At 35.6% G+C, this 23,753-nt stretch overlaps 1 protein-coding gene across 5 annotated transcripts in view; it reads right to left on the bottom strand.

Moving 5' to 3' along the window:
* Nucleotides 1-3,711: 3,711 nt before the first annotated feature.
* The window catches only part of CXADR (CXADR Ig-like cell adhesion molecule), a 315,978-nt gene continuing 295,936 nt past the window's right edge, over nucleotides 3,712-23,753 (bottom strand). For 3 of the 5 annotated variants that reach the window (XM_068911149.1, XM_068911144.1, XM_009667890.2), the window contains 6 exons: nucleotides 23,178-23,347; nucleotides 22,261-22,465; nucleotides 21,708-21,863; nucleotides 19,468-19,590; nucleotides 19,043-19,181; nucleotides 14,325-18,665 (listed from right to left, as the gene is read on the bottom strand). In XM_068911149.1, coding sequence (XP_068767250.1) covers nucleotides 18,398-18,665; nucleotides 19,043-19,181; nucleotides 19,468-19,590; nucleotides 21,708-21,863; nucleotides 22,261-22,465; nucleotides 23,178-23,347 — 1,061 coding nt within the window. In that variant the 3' untranslated portion in view covers nucleotides 14,325-18,397. Of the gene's footprint in view, nucleotides 4,270-14,324; nucleotides 18,666-19,042; nucleotides 19,182-19,467; nucleotides 19,591-21,707; nucleotides 21,864-22,260; nucleotides 22,466-23,177; nucleotides 23,348-23,753 lie in introns of those variants that run through there. The other 2 variants (XM_068911166.1, XM_009667892.2) reach the window with 1 other exon arrangement.

Raw genomic sequence — 23,753 nt, 5'->3', positions numbered from 1 at the left:
AGAATAGCTTTTGGAAACAATATTATAATCCAAACTGAGCCAAAGAGTATTGAGCATTGTTGTGGAAAGGAGCAGGGCATTATTTTCTGAAGTACAACTACAGCTGATTTTAGTTTGTTTCTCACAATTGCATTTCTACAGTGAATTTTATGCTACAATATTTTCCAGTGGTTAAAACCTAGGAAGGATTCATCTCAGCCTTCGCAAGGTGAATACCTTCATTCGACTTTGCAGTCTAGACTTCTTTATAATCGTAGGAGAGAATCAGGTACTTATAGACCTCTGTCTTATGAGATGAACTGTGCTGTAAATTGGTCAGATGAATCATGTCTTCCATAAGTTGCTGTTTCTTCATTGACTACTGAAGGACTCTAATCAACAAGCCTAGAGGCTGGCATCTGCATTGTAGATATTTAGAGAAAGGTAAAATGGAGAAATGGTTAAGAGTTTGAATTGAGCCTTAAGCCTTTCTTAATATTAAGCAGCAACATTAACCCATCTGATGAGTACAGCTTTATAACACTTTAAATCAGCACAAACAAAACACGCTTAAGCTGTAGTGCCTTGAGCATTCTTAGTGCCACTGTTGAAGGAATGCCTTCTGCCTTTCTCTTGTACTTTGATCCTTGTTCCCACTTTCACACTGTCTCCTTCCCCATTTGTCAGCACAAATATGGGTGCAGCTGCCTGGAGAACTGAAACGATGAATAGAGTTAGATTAAAACTAAACCCTACACTATACATAAGTAATTTTAAACTAAATTATGTCTCTGATGAAGCTCACAGAAGCTACATCAATGCTTATGCTAATAAAGGATAGGAGGTAGTCAAAAGGCCAGGAATGAAAAATCAAGAGCAAGAAAGGCAGGATCAATTCATCCTGTAGCATGCTGGATTTTTGCTACTTAAAATGTTCATGCAAGCATAACCAGGATTTTTTTTTTTAATGTTATGCAAATAATTAGAATGATCGAAATTCAGGCATGGATAAAGTTGTAGCCATGTGAAATATACTTATGTTAGCATAGTTTATTTCTTTTTTTTTTGAGCCATTTGCAGCCATGCTGCCTGTAGGGTGAAGTTTGAACCTGAACCAGCCCCTAGCCCATGGGAAATTCAGTCTGGCGAACTATTTGGCACACTCCAAACACAAAACAGTGTGTGAGCCAACATCTAGGCAGTTTGGACTCATATTAGCAACTTTGGCAACAGATTGCAACGTACATTTTCCAAAGCCTACATGCAACCTAAAAGTCTACATAACCAGAATGCTTGGTAACCACACAGAAGATGTCAGCAAACACAAGAAGAGATGAGCACAATGCTATTTTCCAGATGTCTTTATTTTAATAGAGCTTGGAAAAATGAAACAGACAAGATCTGAACTAAATGCATAAAAAGTCAGCTTGATTTAATGATTTGCATTTGATAAAACAACATATTATGTAGGGATTGTGGGAAATCACTGTACGTTAACTCATCCGTTTTGCAGCAAAGATTCAGTGTACTGAGTAAAGGCAACATTTAGGCCTTGTCCCATTAGCCAGGTCCAGGCTGGCTAGCTTGGGTGTGAAACATTAGAGGAGATATTTTTGGGTGTGGACAAGAGCACAGTTACTAAATAAGCACCTACTTGAACTTTACTTTACAAAGCAAGCCCTGGCAGGAATTTAAGGTATGTGAAATGTACCAATGCTTATCCTAATTTAATAGTGTTAGCATGAAAGCCAGGGTATTTCCTCCACCGCTGACCACACAAGACACTCTGCATCTAAGAAACAAAAGATAAAGAGCTAAATATCTTACAAATAACCAAGCGAAAATGCCTTCTGACATCTAAAAGCAGTGATAAACAGCCACCTTGTCACAATAATCTCTATCGGCATGATTTCCAAGCTTCACTATTACATCTGAGCATGAGCAGGATGGCAGAAAGCAGAAGATGAAGAGCTAGAGAGACTTTGACCTTTCTCTGCAACATCAGACAAGTTTCAAACCCTTCTATCCTAGTTCTTCCACTGTGACATAAAATTAACAATATTTCCATGGTCATCTCACTGAGGCAGATTTATGGACTAAACAGTCAACATTCAGACTGAAACACTCAGTATTGGTATCTGAAAAGCTGGTAAGAACAGCTGTACTGTGATCATGACAAAGCAGTTGAAGCTAGTAGTTACTAACTTCCTTGAAGAAAAAATAAAAGTGAATATCATTGCAAAATGCACACGCATTTAACTCCATTGACGGTATTTGTTGCATACTTTTTCTTTACTTAAGTATAAGCACATTAAAACATTAAAAATTAATTTAGGTAGGAATTTGACTACAAAAAATATTTTCTTTCAGGCATTCCTTCAAGGATACACTTTAGTAAGTCAAGCATTGCAGATTTTTCCTGAGTTCTTTTAAAAAGTCAGTTTTTAAAACAACACTGTAAGCTTGCACAATAACTCCTACCTTTATCCCCCTCCTGAAATAGTAGTAATTAAGCACTTAGATGATGATGTTCTTGCGGGGGGTGGGAGGAAGGGAGGGGAAACTACTCATCTTAGATGGAGAACACTGCAACAGAAGAAGAGATCTGTCTATAAAACAAAGAATTTTATAGAACATATACTAAACAGGCCGTTGCTGCTTCTTGACCCGGTAACTTTCACACTAATCCCAATGGAATTTTACCTTGATTAATTTATTGCCAGTTTTGTTCACAGACAAGTTTAGGCAGCATGAACAAAGGAGAGAATGAGGAATGCAGTGCTTTGGCATAAAATAGAGCATTTCTTAAAGGCAAAGTATCTTTTCTGCAATTATGATATTGATATTAAGTTAGATTTGGAATGATTTTAAAAGATTTTGGCTGCTTAATGCTGTGACACTTCAAAACCCTCCCTCTCTTTCCTTTTTCTTACGAAGATATTACTATTTTCTTAGATGGTCTTATGTGTTTTTTCATATGCAGCGTCAAAACTAGCTATATGGATCTTCTGGTCAAAAGCATCTGAGTGTGAGTTTATTCTAGAATTAGCTGTGCTCCTCTCAAAAATGGAAATAAAAAAAAAAAATCCAGTAAGTAATCTAACTTTTCAGCATTAAAGCCATCAGTTTCATCAAAAAATTATAGAGCTACCTTTGGAATATTTCTCTATAGCAGAAATCGCTAGATCAAACTTTAAATTAGTGTCTATATATTACAATAGTGAAAAAAACCAGCATGTGCACATATACCCAGTATTTCTCAAGAGTACAGAAATGTATATTCAAACAAAGACAGGTTTAAGTTTGCATATCCTTTCTATTAGCTCTTAAATGTTAGGCCATCCTTCAGACTGCTCTAATTTATTTGGACTGTGATAGATAACGAATGCCTGAATGTCACTGGGGTATTAGATTCCCACTGCTTTTCTCTTAGCCACAACTTTTGTCATAAAGAGAATAACTAAGCTCCCGTTTCAAAGACTAGTCTGCAGTGATCTCATTGCTACACAGTTACAGAGGTTAATGTTTTCATTATGAAATCAATACTCAAAGTCTCCATGGCAGAGAAGACAATAAAGACCAGTATGTATAACTACTCTGTTTTAAATAGTGCACTCTTTTTTTCCCTGAAACCTGTAAAGTAAGCTGAGGAACAGAAACAATGAGGCTGCGTATAGACATGAATTACCACAACACCTGTATTAACAGATTATGCTAAAGCAGTTAAGTGTAAAGTTCAAGTACTTTTTATTAAGTGTTATAAAATATATACAGTCTTAAAATACAGTGCATTTCATAGACAGGTTATAAGACTTCATTTTCTTCAGGAGCATTATTAATAGCACTACAGCATTAAGTAAAAAATACGCTTCCTATCAAATCAGCAGAACTGAGAATTAACCATAAACAAAACTGTATTAAGATGACAATCTCTTTCAATGCCCCACTGCTTAAAGCTCTATTTCTATAACCTGAGTTTTGAATCTGTGTCGGGGTTCCGGGGGAAGCAGGTGATTGTGTATGCTTTTCAAAATGTGGAACCGTAAGAAAAGTGTTGTAGTCACATTGTAACTTCTGCATTAAAAATATTCAGAAGAAAAAATTCAGTACTTACAAAACTGAATAGTCTACTTTAGAATCTTCAATCTAAAGTAAAAAAAAAAAAAAAAAAAAAAAAGCACTTCATAATAAACTTCAGTTTCACCATACTTGAAATTCATGCAAAAAATCATGCCTGTTTCTTCAGGTTTATACCACTGTTATGTCACCAATCTTGTGTGCGATGTCATACTATAAAAAAAAAGAATATCATTAATCTATATTAACAAGGGGCTAGATACTATAACATACGGAAATTAAATTTATGATTCAGATAATCATTCAAATTATATTCATTCAGATTAGAGTTTATATAAGTGCCTTACATAAAACCAGTGAAGAGGTGTGGCAAATAAAGTCCAGTAATAAATGCAGATAAACAGAAATGACTGATAAATCATTTAGAACATGTTTTAATTCCCATTGAAGTCAACAGAGTGGGCTGCTGCTAACAGGATCACTCTCTAGGCTTCTAGTAATTAGTATAAGCTTTATTGTCTAGCAAATTTTCTAGTATTTTCCCTTAGTTATTTTAAAATTCTCATGAATCCATGCATATACCTACCACAATCACTCATTAAAGTATTTGTGAAATTCTACTTAGATTTTCTTTCATCAGTTTCATGCTAGTAACTTAAATTATCAAAGAACCCAAATATTTTGTTCACTGCTAAAAACACTGAAAGTTTTCTCAAAGTATCCAGTGACCCATCCAAATCTGCATAATCTATTGTTTCACTCTCTCTTTAAAAGTCAGTTCTTCCAGTTCCTTGATTACTTTTGTTGGCCTTCTGTGGATACTATCTTTTTGTATCAAGATAATAATAAAAAAGTTCCTTATTCTGTGACTTAATATTGCATCCTGGTATTCTAAGAAAAATGGTAACTAAAGCATTATTGCTACCATTCCATGCTGCAAAAATGTCTTATTTTTTATTTGCTGCCTGCACTCAAACTTTGCTGTTATCAATATTTATTTTCAAAACATGATATTCTTCACAAAATAACTCTTTGCAATTAATAATCCACAAATGTATCTTAATATACTGTATTTACTGGAAACATCTAATTTTCTTACTCCACCATTTCAGCCTATTAAGAGCTGTAAGCCCTCACAGATGTTTAAAATATGCCTTAATTTCAAAATAGTTCTGGAAGTACTGAACATGCTCTGTAGTTCCTCTGCAAAGCCAACAATGAAAAACCTGACTCAGACTGTCTCAAACAACACCTCACTTTCTCCTAAATATTTCCTCGTAACGTGTCACATTTTGATTAGAATTAGGCTTTGTAGAAAATCATCCAGCTGCACATGACAGTAAAAGTAATTGAGTACCTTCACAAAACCTCACTTGCAAATATAATTCAAAGCAATATCAAATACTGCTTGGCACTAAATCATGTTTGCCTTCTCTCTATTTAAAACAATTAATCTAGCATGAGGAGCTATTCTAGAACCTTCTTCTGGTTATTGCTTATATACTTTGTTTTCATGAATTATTCTTTTAGCAGAATAACTACATTTAGCAGTGTTACCAAGTAATTTTCAGGATTGTTTATCCAACAGTCTCTCCATTCTGGAAGTTCTTGGCTGCATAATTTTTTTTTTCCTCCTGAAACTTATTTTCCACCCAAAGTTAATACATCTGTCTTTATCTCTAATATCACAGGAACAAGAGCACCGCTATGAGCCTGAAATCATATTTGATCAAATTGATTGATACTCTGGAAGAAGTTAGTTAGATTGTACACTGAGGCAAAAAGTGACCTTTTCATCTATATTCCTGTATTTGCACGACAGCTAAGACAGCACAAGTATTTGTGGCCTCTTACATTAATAGCTTTCAAACAGATAACCAGTTAATAATTGGTAAACATATGCCTTTTAAAAAAAAGAGTGAGCTTCCTTCCCACACAGTTCATCCCAGCCCACTCTACTGGAAAAGCCCGCAGAAACTGAACTCTCATGTGCCAAAATGTTTATAGATCTAGCTTTTCTCAAGGATAAGGCAGGTATGTGAGTACTACAATCAAAGCTTTCCATCAAGCACGTCCTGTTCACTCCCTTTCATGAATGAGGCTGGAGATAATTAACATATCCTGGTTATGGGAGGGGGAAAAAAAAAAAGTAATCTGCTAGACTGCTATACGGCATACAGAGAAAAGCTGGAATGGGATGATAAACTTTGACATCTCAAATGTTTGGAAAAGCAAAAATTAAAAATCAGATGCTTAAAAGAGGTAGAAAGGAGAACAGATCATGCTGTACTTTTTTCCCATTGTCCTAATACCTTCATACTTGATTTTCTTCTTCTCTCTGTTCTTATGGAAGAGAATCTCTATCTGGTAAGAGAAAATATAAACAAAAAACCCCCAAAACAAACAAACAAAAACCACCAGTATTTAACACGGGAATTGAAATCTAGCAAGTGAAAAAAAAACTGCCAGTGTTGTAACTTATAAACAAGATGTGGTAATTCTTCTGGATTTCATGAGGGCAAATATCAATTAATCCCCAAATGAGAAATTGCTACCTGCTCAGGTACCTACAGCTACAGCGTTATTATGTTTTAAAGTGGCCACTATCCAAATCTGAGTAAAACTGGTTATGAAAAAAAACTATAATAGAAGGATAAATAAAAGCACAATCCCTCCAGAAAAGTTTATTCAATAACAACATACTATACTCAAAAAATGGGAAAAAATTGTCTAAAAATCCATCCCGCTTCAGTGGGGAAATAAATCCAGCAATCAGAAATAAAAAAGCAGCATGCAGTAGAAAGAAAGAGGAAAGTCAGCTACTAATAAGTGAAAAGTTGTAAATAAAGGAAAATTGCACAAAAAGCTAAACAAAAAATGTAATCCATGGCTGACAAAGGCAATGTCGCCAGGAAAGAGCTTTATTTCTTTATGTATCTCAGCCTGGCAGGGTAAGTGTATATGGCTACATACCTATAGTATCACTCATGATCACAGAAGACAAAGTGCTCACCAAATCTTGATTCTGTATTTGAAAATATATAGGATGAACTACTTTATCCTGAGAATACTTTCCAACATACTAATAAGTGAGCAGAAAGGGAAAAGGGTGGGGAGTGTCAGATGACCCATTCTACTAATGTGGGGCACTGGCCTACAATAATTTTTCCTCTTACATGCATGCGGGTAGAAGAAAAGAGAAACACTCTTCCTTAGAAGCTGATTCCAAGCAAGAATCTCAGTTGGGTTCTGTGACAAAGCCTCCAGAGAAGCGTCTCCCCTTGCACTAGCAACGAGCTTTGGGGGAACTTCCACCCTCAAAGAGCTTCTAATGAGATCTGTCTCACTATTATTTTTAACATATCTTGCAATACCCAGCTTGTTCTAGAAGGCTGGAATAATGAATATTATCAGGACAGAATTGAAAAACAGCAGACAGTAGGCAACATAGGCAACCACAAATGGTCTGACCAAGCTAACTATCTCGACACAATCAATATCAGTTAATACTCATCAAAAACAGGTCTTTTCAAAGACCCCAGGTTCTTTTCTTCAAGAGACTAAATATTTGATATCAATTAGCTAAAGTAGCAGTTTGAAAAAGTGTCTAGTCTTGTTTTAAACAAAAGATCATATGGTTTGGATCAAGTAGTTTGAGCACCAAAACTAGAAATGCTAGTTTCCCACAGATCATCAGGATTAACTGTAACCCAATTAAATTTTTTCTGTGGAAGGCTCACTTACGTGGAATCTCTCATGCATGAAAAGGTGACAAATGAAGTCACACTTCTGCCTAATTGCAAACATCAGGTTTCTTTGTTCAACGAGACACTTTCCTACCATAAACTGCCAAATTTGGTCAACGTTTGTCAGGATTAATAAATTTCCTATACAATGAAACACATTAAGCATAACTGACTATTCCGTGAAAAGCAATAGTCAATAGAGAATCACCACTGAATGAGGTGTTATTCATGGGTTTGTCAGAGACTGGTATGAAACTCAAAACTTCAAGATACTCATAGACAATCTGCAGGCAAGTATAAAATCACCAATAAAATCTGCAGATAATGCAAACATTGAAAAAGAGCTAATGTCAAGTACAAGTCCATGTGACAGAGCTTAACTAAACAATATAGAGCATCTGGAATCCATATTAAAAATTACTAGCCAGTGCAGAAAAGAGCCATAGAGAGTGGTTTAAAGGCTAAAAAAAAGGGTAATCCATGGAGTTCACGCATGCACGCAGGCATGCATGCAATACAATACAGTTACCTGGCAAGCATTCGGCCATGAAGAAAATACCAAGAACTGAGTATTAAGCTAGCACAGAAAGGTGTAGACAAGCATAAATAACTAGAAGTTGAAGCCAGACAAATTCCAATGAAAATTCTGGCACACACATTAACAGTGAGAATATCTAATCCCTAGAAGAAACTATAAAGAGAACGAGCGGACTCTTTTTCTCTTGCTTCTTCAAATCAATAATAGAAAAGCTTCCATACTAGTTATGCCAATGAATGTAGATTTAGTTCTTTAAAAGAGATAAAAAGCCAACCCCACCCTCCCTCCTAAATCCTTTGCAGCTAGTTTTAAGTATAGACATCTGAAAATTGTCTGTGGTAAGAAAAGAAATGAAAATAAACCTTAAATGGGCAGCTGATTAAAAAAAAAAAAAAAAAAAAATTGGTCAACAATAGCTTTAAAAAAGCACAATAAAGGCTATTTCCAGAAGTTCCTAGAAGTCAACAGAACTGTCACCATTCTATCAGATATGGAGACTGACATTTAAGCAGAAGATGTCAACGTTCCAAAAACAAATAAATAAATGATCGCATGGCTAAGTCATAACAGACCCAAGACTTCAATCCCATCTCAAATCCTAATCCACTACTTAATTAATTAGACTTCCTGTCTTCTAAAAACACCATGCATATTACCTTTGAATTTTTTTGTTATTATTACAGGTGCATGAACTTCTATTAGCCATGCAGCGCACTCAGGATATTCTAAGGTCCTCACATTTTCAGCAAATTTCCCTCTCATATACAAACCATAAAGGCAGCAGCAAGGTAACTAGTTAATATGGTTGGCACAGATACAGGATGCTGTCAGAATAAAATTCACAGTGTACATAATGACCTAATTTTGATTGTCAGTTGGATTCCCCATTCAGAGTACTGATTAAAATCCTAGCTTGCCCAGGTATAAGGGCAGGGAAATTATGCTAATTCAGGCAACAAATAGGAGTGTGAAGCATAAAGGCTTTAATATTCCTTTCAGCTCTTTTATCTAGGAAAAATGTATTCTAGCAGGTTGTCTGAAATTCTTGACTGCCCACCCAATTGATGCTCTATAAAAACCTCATTCATACTGACACCCGTTTCTTGTCTAAATGATACACCAAAAATACTTCAAGTAGCAACATAATCTTGCTTTTAAAAATGTAGTTAGTATTTATAATTGAATCTGCAAGATCTAACATTATCAGACCTGTACATTATTTGTACAAGAACCCCATTTTCATTTTCTTGCCTCCAAAATCATCAACAGATACAATTAAGATGTATTCGCAGCTCCTTCAGGAAAAGGATTCCTCAAATAAAAAACATTAAGAAACACTGTTAGGAACCTTAACTTCAATCTGACAAAACCTATCGTTTCAGTCGCTAAGTTCCAGTCCATATTAGCCAATCAGGTTTCAACTACTTGTTCGCTCTTTTTTAAAAAAGGATGTATGAATTTATACTTACGATTATTTCAGCTGCCTCACTAACTTTATATTGCTGAACATTTTATGTGGCAGTAGGCTTTGTAAAGGTAATAACAGCGTTTCTAATCACAAATGTTAAAACCTGTTAAAAAGAATTACATTTATACCTCAGCTGGGCGTTTCTTCTAATTATCTCTGTATAGCTTACAGTTTTTTGTCAGAGGTTATACAGAAAAATAATATGTCTTAATTGACGCAGATTATAATAACTATTTTCTTACCTAAATAATTTTTCTGATTAGGCAATAATAAAATATTTTTCTGGCATCTGACTACTTTGCTTTATGTTGGAAAACCTAACTTATTTCTCAGTAAATCACTACAAGCCATCAATAAAAATAGATGTTATATTCCAGTTACAGTAAGAAAAGGATTGAGGCCAAGTGTCAGCCACAAGAGGGCGGTCAGTATTCTCAAACTCAGAAATTTGCTACTTTTTTTTCAATAGGAAGCACTTACATTAGCTATAAAATGCTTTTCATGGAGGCTGAAGACAGTATAGGAAACAACAGCATTTTTGAAGTGTTTTTTTTTTTTTTTAAACACATGCTGAATTTTCCTTGTCCTAAACAGGGATAACAAGGTACGTAGATTACATAGGTTACATAAAGAATCACCTGATCCAAAAATCAATGAAGTTGGAAGTGAGGGGAAAAGAAACTCTGAAACTCTTTAGTAATTATTTTATATTAAATTATAGAATAAAAAGATTAAACCAAAGCAGTACTAAGCAGGTCACCTGAAGCTATATCCATTTAACACACTAGTTTTCCTTGTCTAGCAACAAGGAACAGGGAAGAATACATTAAAATAATTACAAACTTTTATTTTGCATTTTACAGCTTAGATGAACTGTTTCTGTTCTTGACAGTTATAGGATTAGAAGTGACACAAAAGGGCATTCTGTTTATTCTGATAAAAAGTACAGTGCTAGCAGCCACAACGTAAGCTTTTTGACATGTTCCACAAACAACCAGCTGTGCCCCAGAGTTGTCATCTTGTTCAGAAGCTACAAGTAATTCAGAAGTTTTATACCACCTTTATTATGTCTTTATTTCTGGCCCAAGGATATCAGTGTCTCACCTCAGCGATTCTACTGGTTAATGGAACTCTTACGTAATAGTAAGATTCCTATAGTTAAGGAATCTCCTATAATCTCCCATAGTTAAGTCAGGCATAGTGCAAGTGCTTTGACTGTGTAAGACGAGCCATTTGTTTAAAACTCCATGCATTCACGTGACTAGTACGATACATCCATTAACAGCAGTCAGACGTAAATGCTAAGAACGGATACTCTGCTGCATGCTTTAATTTCTGCAAAGTTTTACTGCTGTTTTACAAGTGATATGAATTAATAAGATTCAGATTCCTGCACATGATAATAGTTTCACTTATAAATCAAAGAGCAGATGAAATCATTAGCTGTTAAAAGATTTTACTTCACTCACATATTTGTAACTGGCCACAACAGACTGGGAGATAGGATCTCAGTTTCCTTTCTATTCACACAGAACATAATTTGCAAAACTGACATAATTAGAAGCTATTAGAGTAATGGTACTAGATGACATTACTTCTATAGCTCTTTACCACCAAATTTAGTATTTGTTAAAGACACCATCTGAAAGAGTTACTACATAATCTGAATGGCCATTTACCCTCTAGAGATGTCTGGGCCAAGAGCACTGAGAAGCTTGTGCTGTCACTGCTTGCACTGCATGGGGGGTTCTGGAGACTTTAATCTATTGCAATTCTTACAATTTCTGATTCTGTTTCTTTACACAGTATTGTCAGCAATAATATGACCAGAGACATCACATGTGGAAATTATTCATGATATGACGAGTATAGGATGCTGCATTCTCAAGCAATGAGGGTGTGCTAGCTCTATAAGCAGCTTCAAAAGGGAAAAGCTTTTACAGATTGTCTGGGAAAATAAAAACAAAGTAATAACAACAAAATCAAAATCACTACAAATCAAATGTTGCTGGAAACCAGAATTTGAAAGAAACCATTCAGTTTCTTGAAGGTAAGCCTTGTGTTTCCAGAATTCGGGTTCCTCCTCTAAAATGCCCCACAAAAAAGTCAAATCCACTGTTTTCCTTCTCCTCCTTTCGCAATTTGGAAAAGAGCGCCTAGAAAAAAGTTCAATACCCTTCAGCTACAACACTAAACTTTTATCTTGCCTTTCTAAAACTTAACAGAACCAAAGCTTCTAGCCCTGAGAAGCAGAACAACTGTCATTGCATCACATAGTACTCTGAGTTTCCCAGTGGACATACTGCCTCAAGAGGTTTTTTCCCTGAAGAGAAAATGAAATGACTGAAGGTAAAATGATGTGCTTTCAGATGTTAACGTCTATTCCAATATTGCTACGTTTTAAAATCATTACATAATCAAGTTGTGTAACCAACTTATTCATTTTTTTCCAAGTTACCCCTCTCCCTACCACAATCTAATAATCCTGACAGTACACAAAGCTCACAGATGACTTGCAAAACTTTCTTAATATTTTCTGCATGATATGGTAGACATGTCCTTTTATCTGGTCAATGATATCTAAAAAACTCCAAGATTTTTATGTCTATGCCGATTCACTAATAAGATGGACCCAGCTAACAGTTGCTGCTACTGAATTTTATTAACTTTGCTGTTCAAAAGTAACCTCACCAGTCCTAGACAGCTGAAGACTTACATCTTCAGAACTCCCCACACGAAGGTGGCACTGACATTGACTCACAGCGTGGAAAAAGTGCTAAAAGATCCCTGTTTTCAGAAGCTTCACTGAGCCAAGTCAGAGGCAGAGGCAAAGAAATCTCCTAGCCAGTTCTTTGCCACAGTTGTTTTTAGCTGCCATGTCAGCTTTTACAGAAGCAAAAGCTGACATTCTTCTCCTGATATCCAAACCTGTACTATTTCACAAAAACAAGCTTTTTAAACAATAAGCAAATAAATAAAACAAGTTCAGACTTGGAAATGTAAACACCATTCATAGGCCCTTTCATTCAATTCTTGCTTTTGCTCCTTAATTAGCTGTTTTCTTCACAAGCTGTTTTGGTTTCATTTTGTGGATTTCACAAACCAGAAAGCAAGGCTAAGTGGCTGGCAGTGTTTCCTAAAGCAGCCTAATAACTAGTTAGTTACAAGCATTACTATAGAGCTTGAAAGAACCAAAACCTCTCAATCTGAGGTGAAACAGTAAGCTCAAAGCACACAGTAGGTCCAAGATGTTCAGAGAAGAGCCAGTGATGAAGACTTTTAAAAATAGATTTATCCAACACACTACGTTATCTGAAACATCTGTAAGGACCAACAAGATTTTGTAGAACTACCATATGGAAATATCCTGTAAGAGGAGAGGACATCAAGAAAGCATTAGTTGATTTGTTGGAATTCCCATAGACAAGCTAGTGCAAACTTCGCTGCAGTCTAGAGCTGTACTGCCCCAGTCATTCATTCAGCCTCTTGCCAGTGGTTGCATACCAACAGATGTGTGTGGGCCCCCCACCTTCTCCAATTTAGACACCATCTTATCTCTAAATGAAAGAGCTGGAGCAGCCGAGGCATGAACATTCCATTTGTGGCAAAACTGCCAATGGAGGAAAGCACAGAAGTCTTGAAGTTAACGTTAAAAGGATGTAGAAAGGCTTCTAAGAGCTCCACCAATAAGGAGACAATGTGAACCTTCATTTTTATTAAATTGCCTTTTGTACTTAGGCACAAATGTGAATTTGAGAAAAAAAGTTTTTTCCCCACTAGTACTCTTACTATTTAACTTTAAATTGCTTGCATGTACAGGTATTAAACATAGACTTCCTAAGTATGCATGAAGTAATGACTGAAACATCTGGCATAGCACAGGTATGCATTACCATATGAATATATTAAGAATAAACCTAAGCTACTTAGTCCTCCAACAGCTTAAGCATAAATACATATCGTTAAAACCAGAGCCTGTCCCAGATTTTTTTCCATAAAACTAAGCAAGTGTTCAAGAAGTACACTGGAGAAATTGACTTCAGCATAGATAAAATTACAAGGACAGTAATAAGTTGGTTTGCAAGGCCAAGGAGCAGGGAGTATCCCAAGAGTCAGCTTAATCTGAATCAAAAAAGATCAAGTTGGCTGATAGCATAAAAATAAGAGTTTTTAAAATCAATATGCTTTGAATGCTGTAAACATTGTTTGAATTTTAAAATAAAAAAATATTTATCAGGGCCAAGGATACCTTATTCTACCTAAAACAGAAACAAAATGATATAAGTCATAGTTCCTTTGACATAAGTTCCTATCCAGCCCTATGTTTTAGGATTTCTGCTGAGATTGTCTAGATATAATTTTAAAATGGATCACTACATCTGTGTACCTACAGATAGAAACTTAACACTAGGTGTATGCATATTCCTAAAGAAGGACTTAAAATATCCGAAGTTTTACTTCCTTTTCCTTCCTAGAAAAGGATAGAAAAAGCAAGAAATAAAGTGATTAATGCCAGTGTGGTATACACAGCTATATTTATTAATAAACTTCCAATTACAGAAAGAAAAAACTGAAGCCATACATAAAAGCTGCTTGAGAATAAAGACAGACTATTGCTTTCTCTAACAGTTTTATTTCAAAAAGTACACAAGTCTGTCACAGAACTACAGCATCTTAAAATTTTGGAAGTTTTTTTTCTTCCAAATCCACTCCTATAAATTGCAATACTTGTATTTTAAAATACCCTCCCTCCCAAATGTGAATATAAAACCTCATACTGAAATTCACACCAATATTTGTCTCATGCTTTGTACATGAGAAATGCAACATAACATCATAACATTTTGGATCCCAGGAAATATTATTGCTCCAATTTCAGTTGAGCTGTGTCTCAGTGCTTGAGGACCAAAGCCCAAAGGGTCCCATTAAAGCACCTATGAACTGTATAAAACAAGGCTTAAACTTATAGTTTTATGATGACTTCTGACTGGAAGAGAGATCTAAGTGATCCGAAATACACATGGCTAGAAACAAAAGCCTATTATGGAAAACAATAATACACAATTTTATTACAGAAAAACCTGCAATTATATTTAAAAGTCTCTTTTTTGTACTATTATGCAGGAAGCATACATCTAATATGAATGTAACTATCACAGTGGATAGAGATGTAGGCATTGTACTTTTTTTTTTTCCCCCAAAAAAACATTTTGACCCCCTCCAACAAGGCATTTCTGTGCACTATATACTTTAGTAAGAAGTACTCATTTTTAGGTAAGGAGGGTTTACACCAATACCTTTAAATATCCATTTCAGAAAGTTTATGAAGAGGCTTGTACTGTATGGACAAATGTTACATCACCTCTACAATACTAACAAGTCTAACACTTTATTCACACCATGCTAAAATTAAGGGTTTTCTTCTATACACAGTAGTCCTCAACAGGCAAATTTACAGTCATAACACTAACTACTGTTTCTTCAGTTCATTTAGAGTATTTACATAATGGTATCACTTCCTCCCTTTATTTCTTTTATAAAATAAGACATTTTAAATGCCACCTTCTAACTGGTATATCAGCTGCCATTACTTCCTAGAAGAGTTCTGCTAGCAGGGTTACATAAGATCTGACACTTCAAGTGTTTACCCATTTTATCTTCTACGTAGCTAGAAATCATTGTTAAACTACAGTATCTGCTTTGAGAATCATAATGCAGTGCAAGTTAACACTCTACTCACTAAAATTGCTCCCAATAGCAGTATTATGGTTTTCATAGTAGTTTTATCCATTCAAAAAGGCATGATGTTAGGAACTTGAGGCAAAGTTTATCCCAAGTCAGAAGTTCTTTATTTCAGATAAGGACTATGCCAGTTCCTATTTCCTTATTTTCCATGCAATTACATAAATAGACAGACACTGTCAAAGCTGCTAAGCCCAACAGCTAGGTTCTGAGGGCACATCATGCTGCCCTTCCACTCTGTCCACTTATTATTTTGTGCAAGCTGACAGAGCATTAAATGCGTAAACTCTGCTCTGCCTGCTTTACTGTGATAAACTTCTGTTCTTGAGCATCTTAGTGCTTACCTTACTGAAAGCACAGGGTCTCAGGCCAAACCAAAAAGCTCATTTTACGTAGGCCCACAGACAGATTAAAACAAACAGCCTTCCTCAGTAGGTTTGTTACTTAGGTCTATAGTTATCTCTTGGTCTGTGATTCAGTTCTAGTTTTATATATAACCTGTATTTACGATCCAAATAACCACACCTTTTCAATTAAGGAAGGTCTTAGTTTCAAGGTAAACAATCAATCAGTATATATTAAATCTCAGAAATCTCTTCTATCTTAATTGGATGCAAGAAGATGTCTCCTCATCTACTGTTGTTCTTCATAAGCATGTGTTTGGCACAGTTACAAAACCCTGTTATTTCCCACACAAGTAAAAGTACAAGTGAACAGTTTTCAGGAATAAACACTTAGATCCTATTTAGAAATTGAAGGAGTAACTGACATTTTGAAGTACAGAATGACATAGAGAGCCACTGAAGTCACATCCAAAAATTAGCATGAAGAGGTACAAACAGTACATAAGAATAAAGAAATCAGATCACAGTGTAATGTTTTAAAAACCTGTACCATCGTCTAAGCACCTGTCCAGACAGTAAATTTAGGCACCAGAAATTTCATAAAAACTGGAGTTACAATCAGGCAAAGTTTATTGAAAAGGCACACATGAAAGATAAAAATATCTTAACTCTAACAGTATCAGTTTACAATCTAAAAAAGTTCCAAATGTGAAAAGTTGTAAGTCTAGAATACTCAGTAGCCATTCAAGTCTCTAAATTCGGTATGAAAGGTATGTTCCCTACATCAGTAGGGCCAGCCAAAAACTGTGCACCTAGCTAGGGCTAGAACGAACATTTAGTAATATGCCAAAGATTTTGTCACAGATCTAAGCAGCTACAAGAAAGCAGACATGGAACCTGTAAGTTTGGGGCAATTTTTTCATCTCACTGTTGATACATACAAATAAATTCAACACCTTTCAATACGTTATTCAGTTATTTCCTTCATCAACATCAGTGCCACATACTATATTCCCTGAATGAGTTTTCCAAAATACTTGGCAGTTTAACATCTACAGCTGAAATAAGTTGAAGGGGCGCTTTATTTTTATTTTTCCACAGGACAGGATGAGGAGGTGAGCCGAAAATAGGAAGGAAGAGAAGAAAAAAAATCCACAGAGATTCAACCTGCACTATACTTTAAAATTCAATTTCCATATGTCTATGGTATCAGTCAACCGAAGCCATCGTGAAACTAAGATAAGGAATCATTCTATTCCTCCTGTAACACTAAGTTTTTCAAAACTGGGAGGAACTTTTTGTTTGTTTTTTAATGAAGTCTTGAAACATGAAGTTCATACCAACAGTTCTGGACAACTACTTTCTCCGAGACTCTGGTCACCTGAAACTAACATTAAAGTCAAAGCGTCCGTTAATATTCAGGGCTTTTGAAGAGGCAAGGGGGGCCAAATTCTAACTCCTTGCAAGCTCAGATAAAGAATATATTAGTGTCTTAAGGAAAAGCTACATACTGCTTGTATGAATGTGGGAAAAGATTTTCTGAAGTGATGTTAGATAAGAGGATATATATCAAACACTGTTTACTTAACATCTTTCATTCAAATGCCCATGGAGCCTCCAGATAATTGTTTGGAAAAAGCAAGAGCACTGCTTTAGAATCTATACAGGCTTTAGGAAAGTCAACAGTATCTTGCTTTTTAAAACCTGTATTGAGATACATATTCATACTTAATGTGACAATAAAATACACACTTTAAAGCTTAGATACTGGTAGTAACAACCAGATAGGACCTCTGACACCAGATAACGTTAGTATTAAGTTATCTGACATGACTAGAACTAGTTGCTCTTACACTAAAATTCAGGTTTCAAAGAGCTTGCAAGGTCTCCTCTCATATTTCTATTCACTGAAATTTTAAACTCAGAACAGACTCCTTAAAGTTAACTGAACCAGTCAAAGAACTGGCAGCCCCTGAAATAAGGGCTCAAGAAGTGCTCCAAATATTATCAAGTTAAAGAACTGTATAAATACTCAGAAACTGAACAGAATTTCAAGTCATTCTAAGTATTTCAACCAGCTCCAACTTCATTAGAAAAGGGTGAAGTTAAAAATATTTCTTTTATTCCAAAACTGAAGATAAAGTTTCAGGGACTCCGAGGAACTTCATGACCTACATACGAAACGCTTTTGTTACTTCTCAGGTGTGTCTTGTTGTTTCATATTCGGAACTGCATACTAGCTGATCCTGTCTCTTCAGCAACCTGAGTCCAAATACTTTGTATCCAATATTTATATAGGAACTTCAATGCTTTTAGCAAGTAGCTTGACTGTTATATACATAAGTTTGAAATTTAAAATGAAAACTAATGGCTTTTCAAACTAACTTGTTCATTTTCTTCAAGGAAAATTGCATGCCATTGTTTAGACGAGGGTTGGAACAAGGCAGTTTTTTTCTAATACTTATAATGAACATTTGAAAACAGGACTTAAATTAATAACATTTTATACTATGGACCCATCTTTGCTTTGTGCTGGAATCATCACAGGGACAGCTCCCATTCTACTTAAATTAGGTGCAGCTACCTTTGAAGGTGCAAAATTTGGATTTTGACCAGTAGTACGTTCAAAGTCTTCACTTGGTACTTGGCTATACGGAGTTTTGGTATATCCTTCCATATTGGAGGGAGACATTGAACCCAGAGAAGAACGATTGCTGCCTATGTAGCTGCGGGCTGTTGAACTGCGACTTTTTGGAGGTGGAACATCTTCTCTGGAGGAGGGAGAAAAAAAAAATTGGAGAACTCAACAATATTTCAGTCAATATCATTGTTTGGGTGCTTACAAAACGAGCTTTCAGTTTCTTTCTCCCTATTCTGATATAGCAGCCAGAAAAAGCTAATTTATTACTTTAAGTTCAAAAATATTCAAAAATTCATCATCTTCAAAATTTTTACTGAAATATTAGATACACATGACTATCTATACAATATTCAAAACAAAAAGGTTCTCAGACCAGCTGTTAACACGTTAACTGGCTTTCCAAATTAAATACAGAATTCTCAACCATGAGTATCTCGCATACAAAAAGATACATTTAAAAGTTAATTTTCAAATAGTACTGCTCAGAAGTTAGAGATATGTCATTACCTAATATCATGATGCACTTCTTTCTCATATTTCTTCTCTCTATGTTTCTTACAGCAACAGAAGACGAGAAAAGCCAGTAAAAAGAGACCCAGCAGAGTTCCTACAATAGCTCCAGCAATTATACCAGCTGTATTTATAGCTAGAATAGATAAATTACAATATTGGTTGTTAAAGTTCAGATTTGTACTAGATAATTCTTTTCTTTTAGCTCAACTTTAAAAACAGCTTGTTTCCTTATGTTCCAGACTAACAGTATCACTGATTCATAGAAGGAGGCTTCAACACCCCCCAGTATCTGGGAAGTTGAGACAAAGTGGCAACCATCAGTTGCACAGTGGGGTTTCTTTCTTTTAGGAGCTTAGAGAAACAAGATTTAGTTATTTAAGACATAAACAACATGTGACTGTTACACAGCAAACACTTACGAGGGGTGACATTCAGCTCAACAAAACATTCATCTGTGCCAACTCTGTTTGAGGCAACACAACTGTATGTACCAGAATAGTCTTGAGAGGCATTTTTCAAGAGAAGTTCTCCTGTATTCTTATCTACAAAAAAAAAAAAAAAGACAAAAGGTTTATCATTTTCCAAAGGTTAAATTTCACGTTGAATACAACAGAATCATTAATCCAGCAAAATACCTTATTAAAAATAATATCCAAACAAAAACAGAAGTCTGCCATGCTGTAAAATACCACTTTTTGTAAAAGCCTTTTATCTTATTAAAAGTTTGTTCCATAGCATTTGACTTAATATTAAGCTTACAAACAAGTTGCTCTATCAATGGAAAGGAATGGATACTTAAAAGGGCTGATTCTCTCACCCTAACAGAATTCTAAAATACAAAATATTAATTGCATCCTAAAGGTACCCTTTCCATTCACTGTGTCTAAACTGATCCTATACAACCAGCTCAGATGTAGACATATGAAGAAATCAGGTCCAAAAATTACAAACAGATTCAACCTAGATATCATACTCCAAGTGACCATTTAAGTCTAGCTATACTGGCAGTCTAGGAAATATGAAACAGTGACAGGGAAAATATTTCACTAGGGCTTCCAAAACCATTGGCAGCTACCTCTGTAAGGTTTTACTACGTGAACTTCAAATGGCTCACATACTTAAATTGCCAATAGCTTTGCCATCAACACTGGAAAGGCCAAAGCTGTAAGATACTACACCTCCTTCAGCTGCACAAGGAGGGAGATACTTATCGGATGTTTTAATTAGATAAACTCTATACTCTTGGGAGTCCCAAAACAAACACAGCTATATCTGGTTACACACCACATGCATACTTTCTCACTCACTTTTGTCCAGCACTAATATCATCAATCGGTTTTTATTTACTGTAAGATAAATTTGGGATGTAGAGAAGGAAGAGGAGCACATTAAGCCTAAAATCTTGAGTGGCATAGAGAAGGACATCAGATATCAAGCATTCACCACCAAAACAAGAAACGGGGTATCAAATGGTACTACCAGGAAGAAGGTTCAAAATGAAGAACAGTATTAGGTTCTTCAAACATGTAGCTAAACTTCAGAGATGTATGTAATATTACCGATACTAATAACTTACAAAAGTTTAAAGGAGAATGGGGACGTTCACAGAGGTAAGAAGTGGGATTTTTTTTTTTTTTTTTTTAAAGATCAAACCAAAGCAAACCTCCTCTGCCTCAATAATTTCCCGAGGTAAAAATTTTGGAAGAACAGGAGACCACTGTGAGGAAGCACCACACAAATTCTTATTCTCTTTCCCATAGACATCCACTTTGGCTATACTTAGAGTCACAATACCATGTTATACACTCAGCCCTATATGCTGTACACAATCTGAGTTAACGTGTCTACCTGTAAGCAGATTTTTAAACTGCTCGATCTGCAAGATAAATCCACATCTCGGTGGTTAAGGTTTTTATAACTACAAAGATGATCCAAAAGAACTGGTACTGAGAAGTACCATTTCAGAAAAACTTTCACAAAACCAAAACTCACAAATTAAGCTTCTGAGAAGTTCTCACACGAGAATCCAACACAACCACCACAATAATGTGGAATCCATCGCTCCAAATTCCTAACATAGAACCACTTCCTGGATGTTAGCTCATTCAAGAGCGGGATAAGCCTTCTCTTCTCTTTTACCTGTGACAACTTTTGCTCCAAAGAGATGCACCCATCTTAAGCTACAAGTTCAGTCACTTGCCCAGGAAGTGAAGACTTCAGTTGACTCTCTCCTCTGTATGCCTTTCCTGAAGGTAGCTCTAGACCAGTGGTTAGAATCTTTTCTGACTCTTCCCCACTGTTCAACTGGGCAGAAAAGCAGCCAAAGATCAGCAAGCAAGAGAAGCCACAACATCCATGCAGGAATGAGAATGATTCTGGAGCCTAATGCTAAGAATCAATCCCAACTTAAAGCTTTACACAATTCTTGCAGTGAATCTTTTTTTGGAAAGAAGAAAAAAAAAAAACACCCACCCACACACACAGAACTTTGTCTCAAATGTCCGCTATATTATCCAGTGAAAAGATAGAGAGCAGAAGTGACACGCATCTTGGCTACTCCATGCTAAAACTAAGCAAGAGAGGCTCACAAGTAACAATGAACCAAAAATATGAATATACTCTTAAGTATTTCAGAATAATAAATAAAGTTAGACAATACTCAGCATAGAAGTGACAGGAAGCTGTTTTGTGCCAACTACTCTTCTCCAGTCATAAGACAAAAGTGGGGATCCCTCTTGCGATGCGCATTTCAAGATAACATCGTTTCCAATCTCCTGTGATCCTTCAATGGAGCATTTAGTCCTTGCTGGTTTTACTAATAAACAAAATATCAGTTAATTAATAACAGTCACAATCCAAATGTTTACTGTTCTAAGTGGTAAATCTATTTAGCTAAAGATGAAGTCAAGCTTAGGCACTTAACTCCTTCTATGCCCAGAAAGAGTTTCTTTGAAATACAAGCCAGACCTAAACTTAAAAGCAGAACAAGACAAATAAACAAGAAAATGCTCGTTATTTTGATTATTCTTCCTTTAATTCCCCAAAACAAAATGGGGCTTTTCTCCCCAAGAAACGTCTCACAAACGGATACATCACTGTATAGCTATGATCTATGACTTTGTCCTACAGAATTTTTCATTTTATATATCACATCCAGGATAACATGAGTGCATATAAACGTCACTGAAAATTCAATAACACCATTTTCTTACCAAGTACAGTCAATTGTATTTTTTGGCTTTGAACTCCAGGAGCCTTCTTCACTTTACACTGGTATGTGCCAGTGTCCGCTGATTTTAAATTCAGGATATCCAATGAACCATCACCAGATCTGGGATCAGGATTAGTAAACTGCATCCGTCCAGTCATAGCAGCATAATAATGATTGTAGATCCTGTCTACAGCATACATAATTATCTATAAAAACAGAAATAAGATTCAGAAATCCACCTGGCATGTAAATATTTGAAGTAACAATTCTGTTTACTCACATTCTTGATGGTTTCTTCCTACTATTTTAAATAATCCCAGAAGCATGACATAACCAAATATCTCATTCTATAAAACATCACCATAAACAGTACTGCAACGTGCATTCTGACTAAACACATGCCTAAACAGTAGCAGTATGCAAACACTAACTTCTGGGTTAAGGAAAACTATTCAAAATTGTTCTAGCATTCCTTCTGTAAAACCTCTCTACTGAAGGAGTCACCTTGTCTTATGGATGAGGCTTCCAAACAAAGGAATATGAAAAAGGTTATGTTTAAAATCAAATTTTCATGAATCAGCTTTCAGTCAGGAAAACAGTATGGGTACCACAGCACAGTTAGTTTTCTGTAACTGAAACATCTTTAATTTTGGGGTTCTTCCTTAGAGAGAAACAAGTTCACAGTGAGAGATTTTTTTGACATTTAATACTTAATCTCTGTTATTCCAAAGCTTCCACTGTATTTCACATGACTGGTGCTTCAAAGTAATTTAAGATCACAAACATCTCATCTTGAAAAGGTGAAAGTAAAAAAAAAAACACAAACAAAAAAAAATTACAGGTCAGTAAGAAAGTGCATACACATTGACCTACTCTAACAACTGAATTAGAAGCATCTCCAAAAAAGTCTCTACTTACTATTTGTTCCTTCTTTTGATTATCGGCTGGTATCAAGACCCACTCGATATCTAGTGGGCCTTCATCCTCTTCGGAGAGTACAAAAGTACATGGCAGCGTAACCTTCTCTCCTTGAGCTTTTTCGAACGTTGACTGGTCAGCTGAAGTTATACTCAAGCTTCTTGTTAGCCCTATAAAAATTTATTTTAATGTTTTAAAATACTTCAAAAGCACTTTTCACAATAAACGTTCTATTATACGATCAGTATGTCCTTTCCAGAAAGCAATACCTAAATCTAGCCTCTGTGAGACAGTAACTGCATAGATTATCCAAACGGTCATAGCGTATATTTTTATGCAATCCAACTCCCATAGAAAGTGCACACATACACAAATATATAAATATATATGTGCATGTATATACATACAAACAACAGCCACTTATCACCACTTCCTCTTTTTACCAAAAAGAGGGCATGAAACATATTCATAATGTCAGCCAGGGTTGACAGAACTACTGTCAACAAGTCTTGGGTTACATCCAACTAAGTTAGGCCATTCTGAAGTACAGGGACTGTTTTATCTATAAAGAGTGGA

The sequence above is a fragment of the Struthio camelus genome, chromosome 1, assembly GCF_040807025.1.
Source record: "Struthio camelus isolate bStrCam1 chromosome 1, bStrCam1.hap1, whole genome shotgun sequence".
Classification (NCBI taxonomy): Eukaryota; Metazoa; Chordata; class Aves; order Struthioniformes; family Struthionidae; genus Struthio; species Struthio camelus.
This window is presented reverse-complemented; position numbering and strand designations above follow the sequence as displayed.